This window comes from Melampsora larici-populina (genome assembly GCF_000204055.1).
Source record: "Melampsora larici-populina 98AG31 unplaced genomic scaffold MELLAscaffold_25, whole genome shotgun sequence".
Lineage (NCBI taxonomy): Eukaryota > Fungi > Basidiomycota > Pucciniomycetes > Pucciniales > Melampsoraceae > Melampsora > Melampsora laricis-populina.
In genome coordinates, this window is record NW_006768789.1 from 266571 (window position 1) to 280929 (window position 14359).

The 14359-nt window shown below is 40.2% G+C and overlaps 2 protein-coding genes across 2 annotated transcripts; both read left to right on the top strand.

The window, feature by feature from the left end:
• Positions 1-9560: 9560 nt before the first annotated feature.
• On the top strand, positions 9561-11559 carry MELLADRAFT_116860 (uncharacterized protein; the record flags this gene model as incomplete). Its single annotated transcript, XM_007411396.1, has 6 exons — positions 9561-9969; positions 10062-10193; positions 10351-10450; positions 10521-10611; positions 10696-10763; positions 10830-11559. 6 exons carry the CDS (start codon positions 9603-9605, stop codon positions 11389-11391), a joined length of 1320 nt encoding a protein of 439 aa, XP_007411458.1.
• A 433-nt stretch (positions 11560-11992) lies between these two features.
• On the top strand, positions 11993-13280 carry MELLADRAFT_64262 (uncharacterized protein; the record flags this gene model as incomplete). The annotated part of the gene is made up of 3 exons (XM_007411397.1): positions 11993-12050; positions 12160-12817; positions 12893-13280. 3 exons carry the CDS (start codon positions 11993-11995, stop codon positions 13278-13280), a joined length of 1104 nt encoding a protein of 367 aa, XP_007411459.1.
• Between the last annotated feature and the right edge of the window lie 1079 nt (positions 13281-14359).

Genomic DNA, 14359 nt, shown 5'->3' on the forward strand with positions numbered 1-14359 from the left:
TAGTCGAAAGCGCTCGCCGCTTCTACATCCATCTTGTCGAGAAAGAAGAAGCAAGGCTCCGGGCTAATCCAATTGTTATTCCTGATACTGACGATGAAGATTCCTGTGACGTTAAGATCATGCCCAGTAAAAAGAAATGAAGCTGTAACATTCATTACCTCTCAAAAAAAGCCTATACGTGACTATTATTATTAGTCTTCCATTTTTGTGTTTTATCAAAACGGTATAGCTATCTCCTACTCCCCCTCAACAAAGGTCAATACGTGTCTATTCCAAACTTAGCTTGATTGTTTATTGTTTTAGTCTTAATCCTTTGTTGTTTGACAAAAATCGTATTGTTGTTGGTTATTCTCAATCGACTTATTTGTGTTCGTGCTGTGACCTTTTTGTGTTCCTACTGACGTGATTGGCTGGTGTCTGTAATTCAATTCCGGCCTGTGTTTCCTTACGCAACTTGCCTGATGTGTTCCTCCCAAACCGTTCAACCGTCCCACCTTGAAAACTAAGATCACCCCTTGTTGAGAAGTCGGAGCTCTAAAGTCACTCTTCAAGTTCATGATGAGATGTACAGCCAACTTAAGAAATCGAAGTTGATGATTAAGCCTTGTCAACTTTGATTGTGGATTCCAAAAAAGAATAAGTTGAACTTGTCAAAGTTCAAATTATTTTATGATTTTATGAATCATAACATCATAAATTTGAACATGACCATTTTCACAAAGCCAAGTTATGATGTTTTTGGCTTCATAACTTGCCTCTCGAGAAAGTTCACACATTGAAGAGGTCAACGTGTCAACTCTGTGGATATCACAACACCTCATGATGCTCATGTCTGATTGAACTCAACTGTGTGGCGCATCTCAGTATAAGTGACAAGCCACAAAGGGAACACGATTCATTTCAACTGCCAAATCACCATGGCCAACACAACTTTTTCAAAAATAACATCTAAATGTATCAGTCTACAAGCTCAAGGGCATCAATTAAATACTTCTACGTCATTCAGACAACTATAACAAGTGTAACAACTATGACTCAGACAGACAGCTAAAAATATTGGTTAACAAGAAATTGGAATTTGAAACTATTACTAATGTATGGTCTCCCAAACCAACAAAGACGTCCTTTGATAATTCTAACCAAGTGAGAAAAGACTGAGTGAATTTGATTATAACCTAGTCTTCCTCGTCAAATCGGGCATTGAATCGGAGCCAATAGTGTTGAGTGGTGTATCCACTGTGCGCGATCAGAGGTTGTAATAACGTTCGAGTCATCACTCGGGCGGCTAGTAAGAGTAGGTATTCGGCTTTGTCGTCCTCAAACAGCCAACGACATTCCCTTTTCAAGCGAGCCTTCATACAATGAAACCCATTTTCAATAGGGTTCATATCGGGTGAATAGGCCGGTAAGTAGATAACCAAAATGCCTGCTCGTCGACAAAGCTCCAGGATCTTCCCCCCATGGTGAACTCGCGCATTGTCCAGTATTAAGACCGAGTTTCGTCCTGGATATGGGTTCATCACCGGAAGCTGGTGTTCACCAAAAGAAACCAATTAAAAAAAGGCCAATGATGAGGAGCAAAGGACAATGCTTACCAAATCGTGTTTGAGAAAGAGTTCCACATCAGTTCTGCGGACTGGCCCTTTGATTACGGTGCCCGCGATCATCCCCTGCTCACTGACCGCGGGGAGTAAGGTCCAGTGGGACCTTTCGGTCTGACGCTTCTCTCGCACCGTTTGGGTTCCTCGCTTAGCGTAACTACGTTTCCGAGATGCATCCCGGCCGACAACCCCGCTTTCATCTGAAAGCCCAAACAGGTGTTAGTCACAAAGGCATAGATGGACAGTCAAGGAAACAAAACCACCAACCAATGAATACCAAACACTCGGGTGGAATTCCAGCCACCCGCATCATGAAATCGGTCCTTTGCTCAAGTGACTGGTTCGGATGTACACCTCGAGTGACTAACAGAGATAAACCTAAGCGATTATGAATCTCGCGAGTAATGGTCGCACGAGAGACTTCGAGACCCGTCAACTTGTGGAGTTCAGTTTGCAACTCGTCTAAGTAAATCGACGGGCGATCGACAACAAGGTCGTAAAGGATAGCAAGGTTGGCGTTTGACAGAGCATAGGGTCGACCCCGAGTTTCGTATGTTGCTGGATCAGCGATGACACGGTTTGTGAGACGAAAAATGTGTTTCCATCGGTAAAGAGAGACCGCGGAGATGGATGTTTGTAACCTTAAGTTGATATCCTCGAGAGGTACGTTCTCCATCGCGAGCTGAGTAGCTAGGAGTTTGATGGCTTCGGAGTAGACAATAAAAGCCATATTCGAGGGACTAATGGGCATAGGCTGGAAGAATCAGGATATGGGACATGGATTGATGAAGCCAAACCAGTTGCGAAAAGCGAGCGAGGGGGAGAAAGGGTTTCTGGGGTTCACCCCAACCCCAACGAGAAATTTCGGTCCAAACAAACGATTAAAAAAAACAACCAAAAGATAAAAAAAAAGGAAGATGGATGATCTTTAGCAGATCATCTGTCGTGCGAGTCCACAGTTGACGGCCCGGCCACTTCATTTTTGGCCGGTGCTGCGCCCTCGCACGGGCCAGCTTGCGATTTTGAGAAATTTCGGATTTCAAGCATTTTGTAATCTACTGTATGTGATGTGAAAAAGCCACTTTGTTGAGGAGGTTTTTGGGCCATTGACTGACCACACTTCACTCCTCTAATCAGAACATGTATAATTCAACTTTGGAAAAGTGGAACAGAAATCAAACAATATGAAGATCATTGGCATTATAATGGGGTTGAAGCATCAAAAATTTCAAACCTTTAATGGGATGAAACTCAGTTCTTTTGACAAATGGAGATACTGTGCAAGATTCACCTTCACTTGTCTTCATGAATTACTGGGAGACGTATTTGAATGAGATGTTACTATTTATTAAGACCAAAGCCTCATTACCAACCCAATTAGCTTTACCTAATTTCTTGCTACTATAGATTTGTAGAGGGATTCATGGATTTTTGAAGGAAAACCCTGGTACTGCAGAGAAAGTATCACATATTGATAGACCAATTGAGTATCAAGTCACATTGTTTGCTTGCTTCCTTCATCAAAAATTATATGATGAATCCTTTTGAAGGCCTTGCTTAATATTGAGGCATATATATGTCCTACACAAAGTTCTCCTGGAACTTTTCCACGAAGGTTCCAGAATGATTTTCCACGAAGCCAGAAAAGAAAATCTTGGCTGTGTTCTGGCTTCGTGGACTTGTGGAAAAAAAACCAATTTGAATGCCCTTTGCCCCTAGGATCCAAAAGACAGCGTCATTCAACACTGCAGCTGCTGATCGAGGCCTCTACATCTCCCCCTCAACCACCTCTCATTCTTCACCTCACTTCCACACCTCTGTCCTCATAAACCACACGATGGCCTGAAAAGGATGAATGAATATATTGATTTTTTTTGTGTATGAAAATATCAATAGAAACAAATTGATAGGAACATCTTTTGAAAGAACATCCTCGATTTTGAACAAGATCAATGTCTGATCCTTCAACTGACAATAATCCAAATGAGATTAGCTGTTGTTGAAGATCAATAGGAAAATGTTCTATCCGATGATACACAAAAAGATTGAAATAAACTTTTGAATCTTGGACGAGATCGATACCTATGTATTTGAATCGATTTCTGATGTTAACTGTGGACCGAGTTCAAGAATTAAATCGATCACATTCAAAGACCGATAGGAACAAGTTCAATTTGATGATATGTACAAAAAAGATAGAATCAGCTCTTGGATCTTGAACGAGATCAATATTGATTTGAATCAATCTCTGATGTTAATTGTGGACTCAGTCAATTACATTCAAAAGATTGATAGGAACAAGTTCTATCCAATGATACAAAAAAGCTCTTGTATCTTAAACAAGATCAATATTTATCTAAGTCAATTTATGATGTTGATTGTTGAGCAAGTTTATGAATTAAATGGATTAAATTCAAAGATGATCGTTAAAAAGTTGAATTAGTTGATTAATAGTGATTCGGATTTCTTCAGATGAATCATGGGGTTGAATGAAGTAATTTGAGAAAAGTTGTTGGGTTGTTTTGTGGTTGATAAATTTACTTGAAGGGGTACTTGAGGTGAAGCTTGTCAGGCATGCTGTGATGGTGGATGTCCCAAAGTCCAGAAAGCCAGAACGTATTCTGGATTTCTGGCTTCGTGGAAAAGTTGTTCTGGAACCTTTGTCAACACCGGGTAAGCAACGCACGCCGTTGCTGTTGAGGGGCGTTGCGCTGCGGTTTTATTGACCAGCAGCGCAGCAGAAGTTGCGGGTACTTGTTGCTCCCCGGTCCGTAACGCACCAGGGCGCCGGGAAAACCTTTTTTTTACACAGGAGCAGCGTTACAGCTAAAGTAGCTCCCGGCCCCGCAACATTTGCTGATGTTGCGGGGCTAAAATTCCCGATTGAGCAAGGAATGACGCAAGGGAGCCCAATTCGTCAATACCTTCACCAACACCACCCAAACCATCACCAATACCGCTTCAATATCTACGTAAATACGATTTCCTGCCGGTTGAAGGCACTAACACTCCCAATGGGGACTCGACGCAGGCAAATCGGTCGGCTCCCACAAGCAGGAGACGCAGAAAAAGGGGTTGAGTGTCACCTAGTCTTATTATACACCGATCCGAAGGAAGGTGAGGCACCCTTCTTCCCTTCCGATTAACAAGTTTTTCGTTTCCATCTTATCTTCAACCCACATATGTTCAGTTCAACTTAGTAAAAGTATTGTTGACAAGTTTTCATTTACATCTTCTCTCTTTCATCAAATCTCTTACATCTTCTCTCTTTCATCAAATCTCACCTTTGTCTCCTCTTATCTTTTCTATCGGTCGACCATCATTAGGCATCGCTTCTCTCATTTCTCTTGTCTCATCTATCAGTCAAACTACATCAGCTATTAATATCAACTCCAACATGTCGTCTGTGACATCCGAACGCCCAATTCGAGATCGCAAGCAGACCAGTAATCCATCTATGGTCAACCCCTCACCTGATTCCCGCCGACGTGTCTCACTTGATAACAACACCTCAATCAATCCGTCTACAAGCAAGCATAAGCAGAAGACCATCAACCATACACTAGACACCTCAGATAACGAATCGGTGCTTGCAACCAAAAAAAGAAAGCGTGTTGAGGAGATTGAGAGCGAATCATCTGACAACGTGGTGGAAGTGGTCAAGAAGAAGAAGAAAAGTAAGGCCTCTACTTCGAGTCGTAAACAAAAAGCCAAAGAGAAAGTTCTAGACAAGGTCAGTGTTTTGTTAGTGGTGCTTTTAGTCAATGATTTCAGTGCACTGAAATCAATCATTGTTATTGGCCTCGACATCACGAAGAACATCACTAGGGAAATGCTAATTGCTGATTCCGATCCCGAGGATGCAATAATCAATGCAATCAACGCTAAGAAGAGGCCCGAGAACCCCTCTACTGATCTTGCCAAGCTTAGAGCTTATTTCCATGCCCTGTTTTTTGGCACGTTGGATGTGAGTCTATATGGTTTTAATTTCATTCTTTTGCTTTATCTCTTAAATTTTGTTCACATATGTTTTTTTTTCAAACAGAGTCGATCAAAGCCACCGCTCAGCTATGCATGTCGATTCTGCCACAGGGATAAAACTCACCCGGTGCGAGTTAGTTACACCAATCTTACTGGAAACCTGAAGGTCCACCGATATGGATCTACTCAAGATGGACGCTCAGACGTAGGATGCAGTGGACGTCTCAGAGCTCAAGCCGAAGAACCGAATCTATGTGTTCCTCTCTCGGTGGCTGAAACCCGTAAGGCATCAGCAACCGGAAGTGGTCCCATGGACTCCTTTGTCGTCGCCACCGCCAATGTCACATACTCCAATCAGATCTTAAATCAGATGGCTTGTACGTGGCTTATACGACACGCTCAACCTTGGAATCGTTTGGAGGATCCCATCCTTCGGGGCATGGTGCGTTATCTTCGCAAGGACGCCTCCCTCAACGGTCGTCGATGGGCGGCTGATGAGGCCAAAAAGATAAATGTCTCGTTGAAGGACTCAGTGTTTTCGGAACTGAAGGTTAGTCATGTTCAACTCTTTAATTGATATATATAAATATTGATTACATCAATCTTATCTACGCAACATCTTCGATATAGGCTCTGAAATCGAAAATCAACCTCATTCACGATGGCTGGACCACGAAGGGTAACCGCCACACGTTCATCGGAGCCTCAGTAACATTCGTGGACAGCAACTGGAAGTACCGTGTACGCCACCTCACTATGAAGGTGGTCACTTGGCATCACCACGGACCGTGGCTGGCCGAACCGATGGCTAACCTTCTGATCAAACGTGGTCTGTACCAAAAGATGAGTCTGATTTGATCTTTTCTTTTCTTTATTTCCATTCTAACACTTTATGTTTTCTATTGTCTCACTTGCTTTGCCAGACCACGGACTCCGGATCAAACAACAAGACGATGGCGAAAGAGATGCATCGGCAGTTTCTTGAAGAAGGTAACTTGAAATATGTATGGGATCCCAATTCCATGCATATTTTTTGTTTCTGTCACAAGTTGGCACTTATTGTCAACACGGGTTTGGCTGCGCTGGGTGTGAAAGCACCACCTCCCATCAAGGTGAAGCAAGCTGATCGTGGAAACTTTCCATCGATTGGAACTATCATGGAGGAAGATGAGGAGGAAGAAGTTGGTAGCAAGGACCCAAACTTAGCAGACACCGAAGAACCCGAGCACGACCCTCAAGACCTTGATCTGCCAGAAACCGAGGTTCCTGAACTTGACGATGAGGGTGAATGGAACGCCGCGGATGCCGAAGAGGAAGAAGACTTTCCTGAACTCTCAACTGTCGGTAAAGAAGTTCTCCCTACGCACCGTCGAGAAGCAAACAATGTCGACTACATATTGCGCAAGGTATTTATCTCATTACCATCCTCTTAAATATTTTTCATTTAATTAATTTACTGATGAAATGAACATCAGGTTGATTTTATCACCCGGCATATAACTAGATCTGCAGCTTGGAGAAATGAATTCAAACAAGTCGCTGCCTCCAAAGGTTTCAATGGATCCCTGATCGCTGGTTATGGGATCTGTTGGAACATTAAATATCAAAGCCGGCATAAAGCTTGGCTTGCTAGAGCGGTAAGATGGAATTTTTGACAACGTACCAGCTGTCCACCGCTGACACCTTTCTTGATTCCATCAATAGGTCATTGATGAGTTATGTCGAAATGATTTGAATATGGTCCATTCAAAAAATCGACCTTTACGCAAAAACAAAAAGCCTTACGGATACTTTCATGAGCTTGAGATGACAACATCCGAGTGGGCCCAAGTCCGTAAAATCAACAATGAACTTGAGGTACATGTTTTTCTTTGTTTTATTGATTGCTTTTAGTTCTTACACTGACACCACCTTAATTGATTTCATGTATTCAAGCCTTTCCTTAGGATGACTTTGCTCATGGAGGGCGATGGCCCAACGGGCTGTATGGTAATCCCCCAATACGTGGAACTCCGCTCGTCCCTTGAAAAGAAGATTGAACCTTTAAGCACCAGTGATGCCCTCTACCCAATGCTTTGCAAGATGAAAGAAAAGACGGTCGAGTACTTGCAAGAAGCCTTGGGATGCGAAACACTTGTGATGGCCACAGTGCTTCATCCATTCTTTTGGCTTAAGTTCTTTGCAAAGTGGTTCGGTGAGAACTCTGTGGTGACAATCCAAGCTGAAGCGACTTTGCGAAGGCTTCATCGACAATATGAACTAGAATATCCTCTGAATGCAACATCCAACAAAGCGCCTCGGACTACCAACAGCCAGAACCCTGCAACATCATCACCGAGGCCTGACATCTTCTGCGAGGATTTGGACAAGGATGCACAGATCGAAGAAGCTGAAGACATCCAGATCAAGAACTACTTGCAGCGTGTCGATAAAATGAAGGCTGACGAGTACAATGTGCAAGATCCTGCTTCCGGCCTTGCATGGTGGGAGGTGAGTACCACATCTTTGTATGCTTTGTGCTTGTCATCCACATTAAACACGTCTGTCCTGTTTAATCTTTAGAAACATGAACGATCTTATCGAATCCTGGCCCTCATGGCCAGAGACTACTTGGCCTCAACAGGCTCGTCATGCGCTCCCGAGCGCATCTTCTCGTGTGCGTCAAATGTTTGCTCAAGCAGTCGTGGTGGCCTCATTGCAAGAACAATTGAACGTCTGGTATCTAGTAGGCTGTGGCTGAGGGAAGGTGTGGAGTTGGGTGAGACTTATGAGGAGCTTGTACGAGTTTTCAAAACTTTGGGAATCATAATGACTTGAATTTAGGCGGCAACTTGTTTTTTTTCATCAAATGTCTAGTTTTCTAGTTTATATTACATTTAAATATTCAATACAAATCAGTTTTTTTGTGATTCCTTCATCTAATTGAATATTTTAACACTTTTACACCCATGTTGCGTCTTAGCGCTGCTGATAACGCATTGTTGCGATGCGCAACGATGTTGCGCCAGCTTGTTGCTGATAACGGATGCTGCGTAACTGCTTTGAGCAACGCTACGTCATGGCTCATTTTGGCCTTTTTTTGCGACCGCAACGCTGCCAAAAGCTACACCGTAACAAATACACCATGGGATCAACGCAACGCAAAAGGTAGCCGTAGCGCGTTGTTGCGTTGCTTACCCGGTGTTGCCTTTGTGGAAAAGTTCCAGAAGAACTTTGTGTAGTATAATAGATAAGATGGAGCCCAGTTGCAATCACAATCAAGTCTGGCATGTATGATTTAATTTTCATATGGCCATTTGATTCTGAAAGAGATTCATTCTGACCTATTGTTGTTGCCAATTAGCTTTTTTTGCTACACTTTACTGTCCCTTATTTTTCTAGAATTTGTGATATAGCAGACAGGCAAAACTGAAGTAAGACTCTAGAGCCATGTATATGAAACAAGTTTCTCATTGGTTTTCTTCTACTTCATTATTTATCTTTCCATGTGATCAGGGATGATGGCAATGTGATGTGCTTTTCAAAATTGGCATTATTCCATCTCGGCTTTAGCTTCTTGTTAGATCCTGAGTTGCACTTTTAGCATCTCCAATGTTATTCCTCTGTAGGGACTTCTATCAGAGCTCTGTAAATCAATTCATAATTCCTCTTGCTTTTGAAGGAGTTCATGCTGAATTTATTGTTTGCACTCTGGAGATCCTTGATCCTATACCAAGTTTTAAATTGACTATGTACCAAGAATACGGATAAGTTTAGATGTGGTTCCAGAGGGAATCTAATATGGTGGGAAACCAGGTGCTTAAATCTGGATGGGATTGATAGGGAGTCCTTGATGATGAAGTTGAACAAAGGAAGTGATGTGTGAAGTTTGAGATGAAGGTTTCAATTTGACTTGATGAAGGAAAATGTGGTGGACCAACCCATCATAAATACAGTTAAGCTTAAGTTTAGAGTGACTCAACACTTTTTATTCGATCGATCGGATTCTTCAACTTTCTCAATCTCAATCACAAACACAAAATGATAGGACGACGTTCACCACCTTCTGGTCTACATCATCGTATCCAACTACAACCCCAACCAAACCAACAAACCCAACAAACCTCAACAAACCAACCCACAAAACCAACTCATACACCTTACAAACCTATCAGAAGACCTACTAGATTGATTCATCGATTTACAAAAAATTGGTTTATAAAATTAATCATTCTATCAAGTTTGATCTCGATCAGTTTGTTTTATTGTTTAGTGATTTCTTTTAAAGATTGGCCACCTATTGGAAATAAGTTTACAGAAGAAGGTTTTATTGATCAATTCGAAGGAGATTGGTGGGTTAGTCCAAATATCACAAGATCTAAACGTGTCTTATTAGTAGTGGCACATCGTTAGGTTGATTTCATCTTCAAATCTAACTAGTTGATCCATTTCACTCAAACTGATATATGATGTTTTTTTTCTGTTCTTTCGAATCTTAAGCCGATGATGAATGCTTGTTCTTCTCTCCCACTTTACTTAACCTTTTATTACCTAGATATGTGAATACTACCGAATTAGAACCTGGCTTTCTCAATTCAACCAGTAATTCAACGAGATCATCATCAAGTTCAGGTCAGAAACCTCGGCCGAACACGCATCCTATCAATCAGACTTTGCTCACCAGTCCAATAGGTCACATTCTTTCACTTTCATCTGGTAAGATCTTATCCCTAATCCTGATCAAAATTCTCGTAGTCATCCTGATGATCGCTTGATACCTTTTCCATAGGAAACGCTGATGGATTAGGTTTGAAAAGGACTCGAGAGATGAGAGCTTCATGTTGGGCATTTGGAATCATAAGTGATCATTGTATAGTGATTGATCATCCGTTCGTGTTTCAAACCTGATAATCCATTTCAAATCCATTTTGACAACTCTTCATTTCTGTATACATACAGGGAATTACCAGATAGTATGTCGGTGTGGTGGCCTGAGGATAAAATCGCTGAATTTGTAAAACTTTATGTTGAGCTTTGGAAGATTGATTTAGTAAGGCTTTTGATCAGTTCTTCAAAAGGTTTGATTGGTTATGAACATTCCTGATCATATTTGTGATTCTTTTTGGTATCAAAGGTAATCACTTTCGATCATCACGGTGTATCAGGTCATGCAAATCATCGAGCAATCGCAGCTGCCATATCGTAAGTTTGTGATCAACTTCACGATCAAAAGTTTAGCAAACTCTAATAATCTGGTGTATACAACAGTCGAATCGTTCATACCGATCCAAGTTTTCCAATGACGATGATGCTAGAATCAAGTTCATTGATTTCGAAATACACCTCTTTATTTTCATTACCATTAAGTTTATATCAACATCATCAAATTCGCAAGTCACTTCTTCCTAGCTTCCAACGTCCTCTCTTACATCCTTCAAGAGACTCTGAACGGTTATCTAAACTTGTTTCCCAAACCCTTTCACATTTCAATTGTTCTAATCATCATCCAACCATTGAAAAAAACCTTTCGATCCCATCAGTCAACCCAAACGAAACTCTACCTGATTTGAAACCCGTTCGAATCACTAATCATAATTTATCTAATCATCATACGATCTTTTTGTCGACTGTTCAACAATATTATGATGCTAGACGGTCTTTTAATCAACATATTTCTCAAAACGTTTGGTTTCGTAGGTTATGGTGTTTGTTTAGTAAGTATATGTGGATCAATGAATTGAAAAGAGTGGTACCTATTGAAGATCGATTTGAACCTGATCTAAAAGCTTTAAGTACACCTTTATCTTCTTCTGATTCTTCAAATCAATGAAGAATATTCTTTGTGGTTTGTTTTGATTTATGATTGACACAATAGCATGGGATTCGTGTATTGTTTGTTCTGTTCTGTTCTTTAAAAAAGTTTTGCTTGGTTTTGTAAAAAGAGCTTTTTTGAATTGCATGGTATTTTAAGAATCATATCTTTGTTTGGTTGTAACTTAACACTGGAATTTGAAACAAGTCAGTTCAAACTTCAGTCCACTTCTTTCTTTGTACAACAGCAATAGTTGATCTTAAGAACTGAGGATAAAAATTTGTATGATGTCTTGGTGAAACTTCTTCCTTTGGTTGCCTGATTTGATACAATTTTTGACTTGAGGATTTGTTTTATGAACCGTTAACTTGTTGTCCTATGCAACCATTTTGCGGGACAAATCTATGCTGAGCAGATTAGCTTCTATTGTTCTGACATCCACGAAAGTCTTAGTACAACCCGGACTCCATAATCTGAAGCTTGATACAAAATAAAAGTTGATCGAAATTGATACAGGCTACCCTAAGCTATCAGACTTAAGGTTGGCTAAGTGAGACTGACTTGCAAGAGCTTGCAAGCTAGCTGCCAAGTTCATGGTCATCAATCTCAGGTCTCAGCCATGTCTACGCAATCTCAGCCTTCAACTTCGAAACCAGATCCCATTCATATTCTCATTGGTATGTCAAACATTATCAACTCCTATCAGGATCTCGGGCTCAAATCAGTAAACATTGACTGATTGATTTAATGTAAAATTCCATTGGATTGGCTTTGAAGTTGGGACAGGTGCCATTGGGGCCTTTTACGGCTCACGTCTTCACCAACCTAATCACCCTCAAAGGCCCGTATTGGTTTCCTTAACATGTAGATCAAATTATAAACACGTATCTTCAAATGGATTATCAATGAAAACTCGATCATTTGGCGATTATGAGTTTAAACCATATCGAGTGTATTCATCTGTGATTTCAGCTTCAAAGAACAATTCACCTAAATGGGATTTCGTAATCCTTTGTACAAAAGTTTTAATAGGAGACATTAATGATTCTGAAATCTTATTACCTTTATTTAATTCAACTACTCAATCATCAAATCCTACAATAGTTTTGATTCAAAATGGAGTAGGAATCGAAACTATTCATCGTCAAAGGTTTCCAAATGTTCCAATTATAAGTGGTGTGACGGTTGTAAATGCTGAACAAATCGAACTAGGAGTCGTACGTCAGAATAGATGGACACGAATTAGTCTTGGATCGTTTCTTGAATTCGAGTATGATGATCAAAAAATCAAAAGTAAAACCCATCAAAATTCAGAACTAGAAACCAAATCGACTCATCAAATTGACCTTTTAGTTGAATTATTAAAACAAGGTGGGATAAAAGATGCAGAAGTTTATAGTGAAAGAGATTTACAATTGGTGAGATGGCATAAACTTGCAATCAAGTAAGATTTCTGATTCTTCTGATAGTTTATATCATCAATCTAACCCCACTTTCGATTTGCTCTGATCCGTCTTAGTGCCTCGATGAACCCTTCCTCAATCCTATGTGGAGGTCTAACTAACCCAGAAATGGTAGCAGACCCAGCCATACGCATTCATCTAACCGAATGTATGAAAGAAGTACTCAGAGCAGCATGCGTGATTTTCCAACTCGAAAGCATGCCCACTGGTTTTGCAAGTCCAGAAGAAATCTTGGAATCGATCACTCGAGCCAAAGGTGAAGCTATCAAACCTTCAATGTTAGTGGATTGGGAACAAAACCGACCCTTGGAGATCGAAGCTATTCTGGCTATTCCGATTAGGATCGCTAAACGGTTTGGAGTGGAGTTGAATCGATTACAATCTATGTATGCTTTCTTGAATCAACTTCAACGTCAGAGAACTCATGGGTCTGCAAAGTTGTGATCGTACATAGTGATCGAAGTGGTTCTTGAGACTTTGGTCTTTCTCTTATGCTTCATCTTTGATTTTTCCACTTTTAAGTGTTATCTTATTTATATCAGTCAGTTTGATTGTCATCCGACCACCTCATCAATTACTGCGTTTGTTCTCTTCACCAATGTATCTTTACTTATATATATCTTCATTTCGAATGCTGTATACATATTTTTTATTCCTCACTCTAGTCTTTCATATAAGATCCATGATTCAAATTAGATATATAACCTTAACCTAATAAATTATCTTTGAGATTATAGAGAAAGAGATGAAAGAATTTCATTGTTTAGGACCTTTTGTTTTTGAGAAAAGAAACAAAACAGGTTGTTAAACTAGAGCGAGGTAAACCAAAAGAAAATAGATAGGATCCACTTTAAAGATCATTCAACACTAAATGAAATAGGATTGAGACTGTTGTACCTTTTAATGCCTAACACTTTCTGAGAAATGGATCAAAAGAAGCCACAGATTAAGAAGTTGTAGTGTACAAACTATATACTGCCTACTTAGTAAGTAGAGATGAGAAAATTTCAAGGCGAGATGCTTATAAGGCTGTGTATGCTGGATATATTAGCATAGAATTTTATGTTTTGGAAATCCATCAAGTTTGATTAAAGAAAGATGCAGACTGAAATAAGTATGCGGAAGGATCCGACTCTCTCACTGGCTTTCGGGACTCTTGGGAAGTACGCGGAGTGGTGCCGACTGCACGCACGAACGGAATCTTATGAATTGCTACTATCTTGAAACTTGAGCAAAACGAAAAGACCCCTGTTGGGGAGGCCTGAGGCCTTACAACTTTATTCTGTAAACAATTTTTCTGCTTCACACATATAGATGGAAAAAAACACGATTATAATAATTAAAATAAGACTTTTTAAAGGAGACTCTGGATGTACTTTTTTTCTTAAAAACTTATCAACTAAATTAAAAAATGTAAAATGAGGAAAAAAAGGAATTATATTATGAATAAATTTTTCGCGTTTATATTTTTTTTTATTTTTCTGATGGGTGGATGGGCTAGAAAAAAAAAATTAACAATCCTA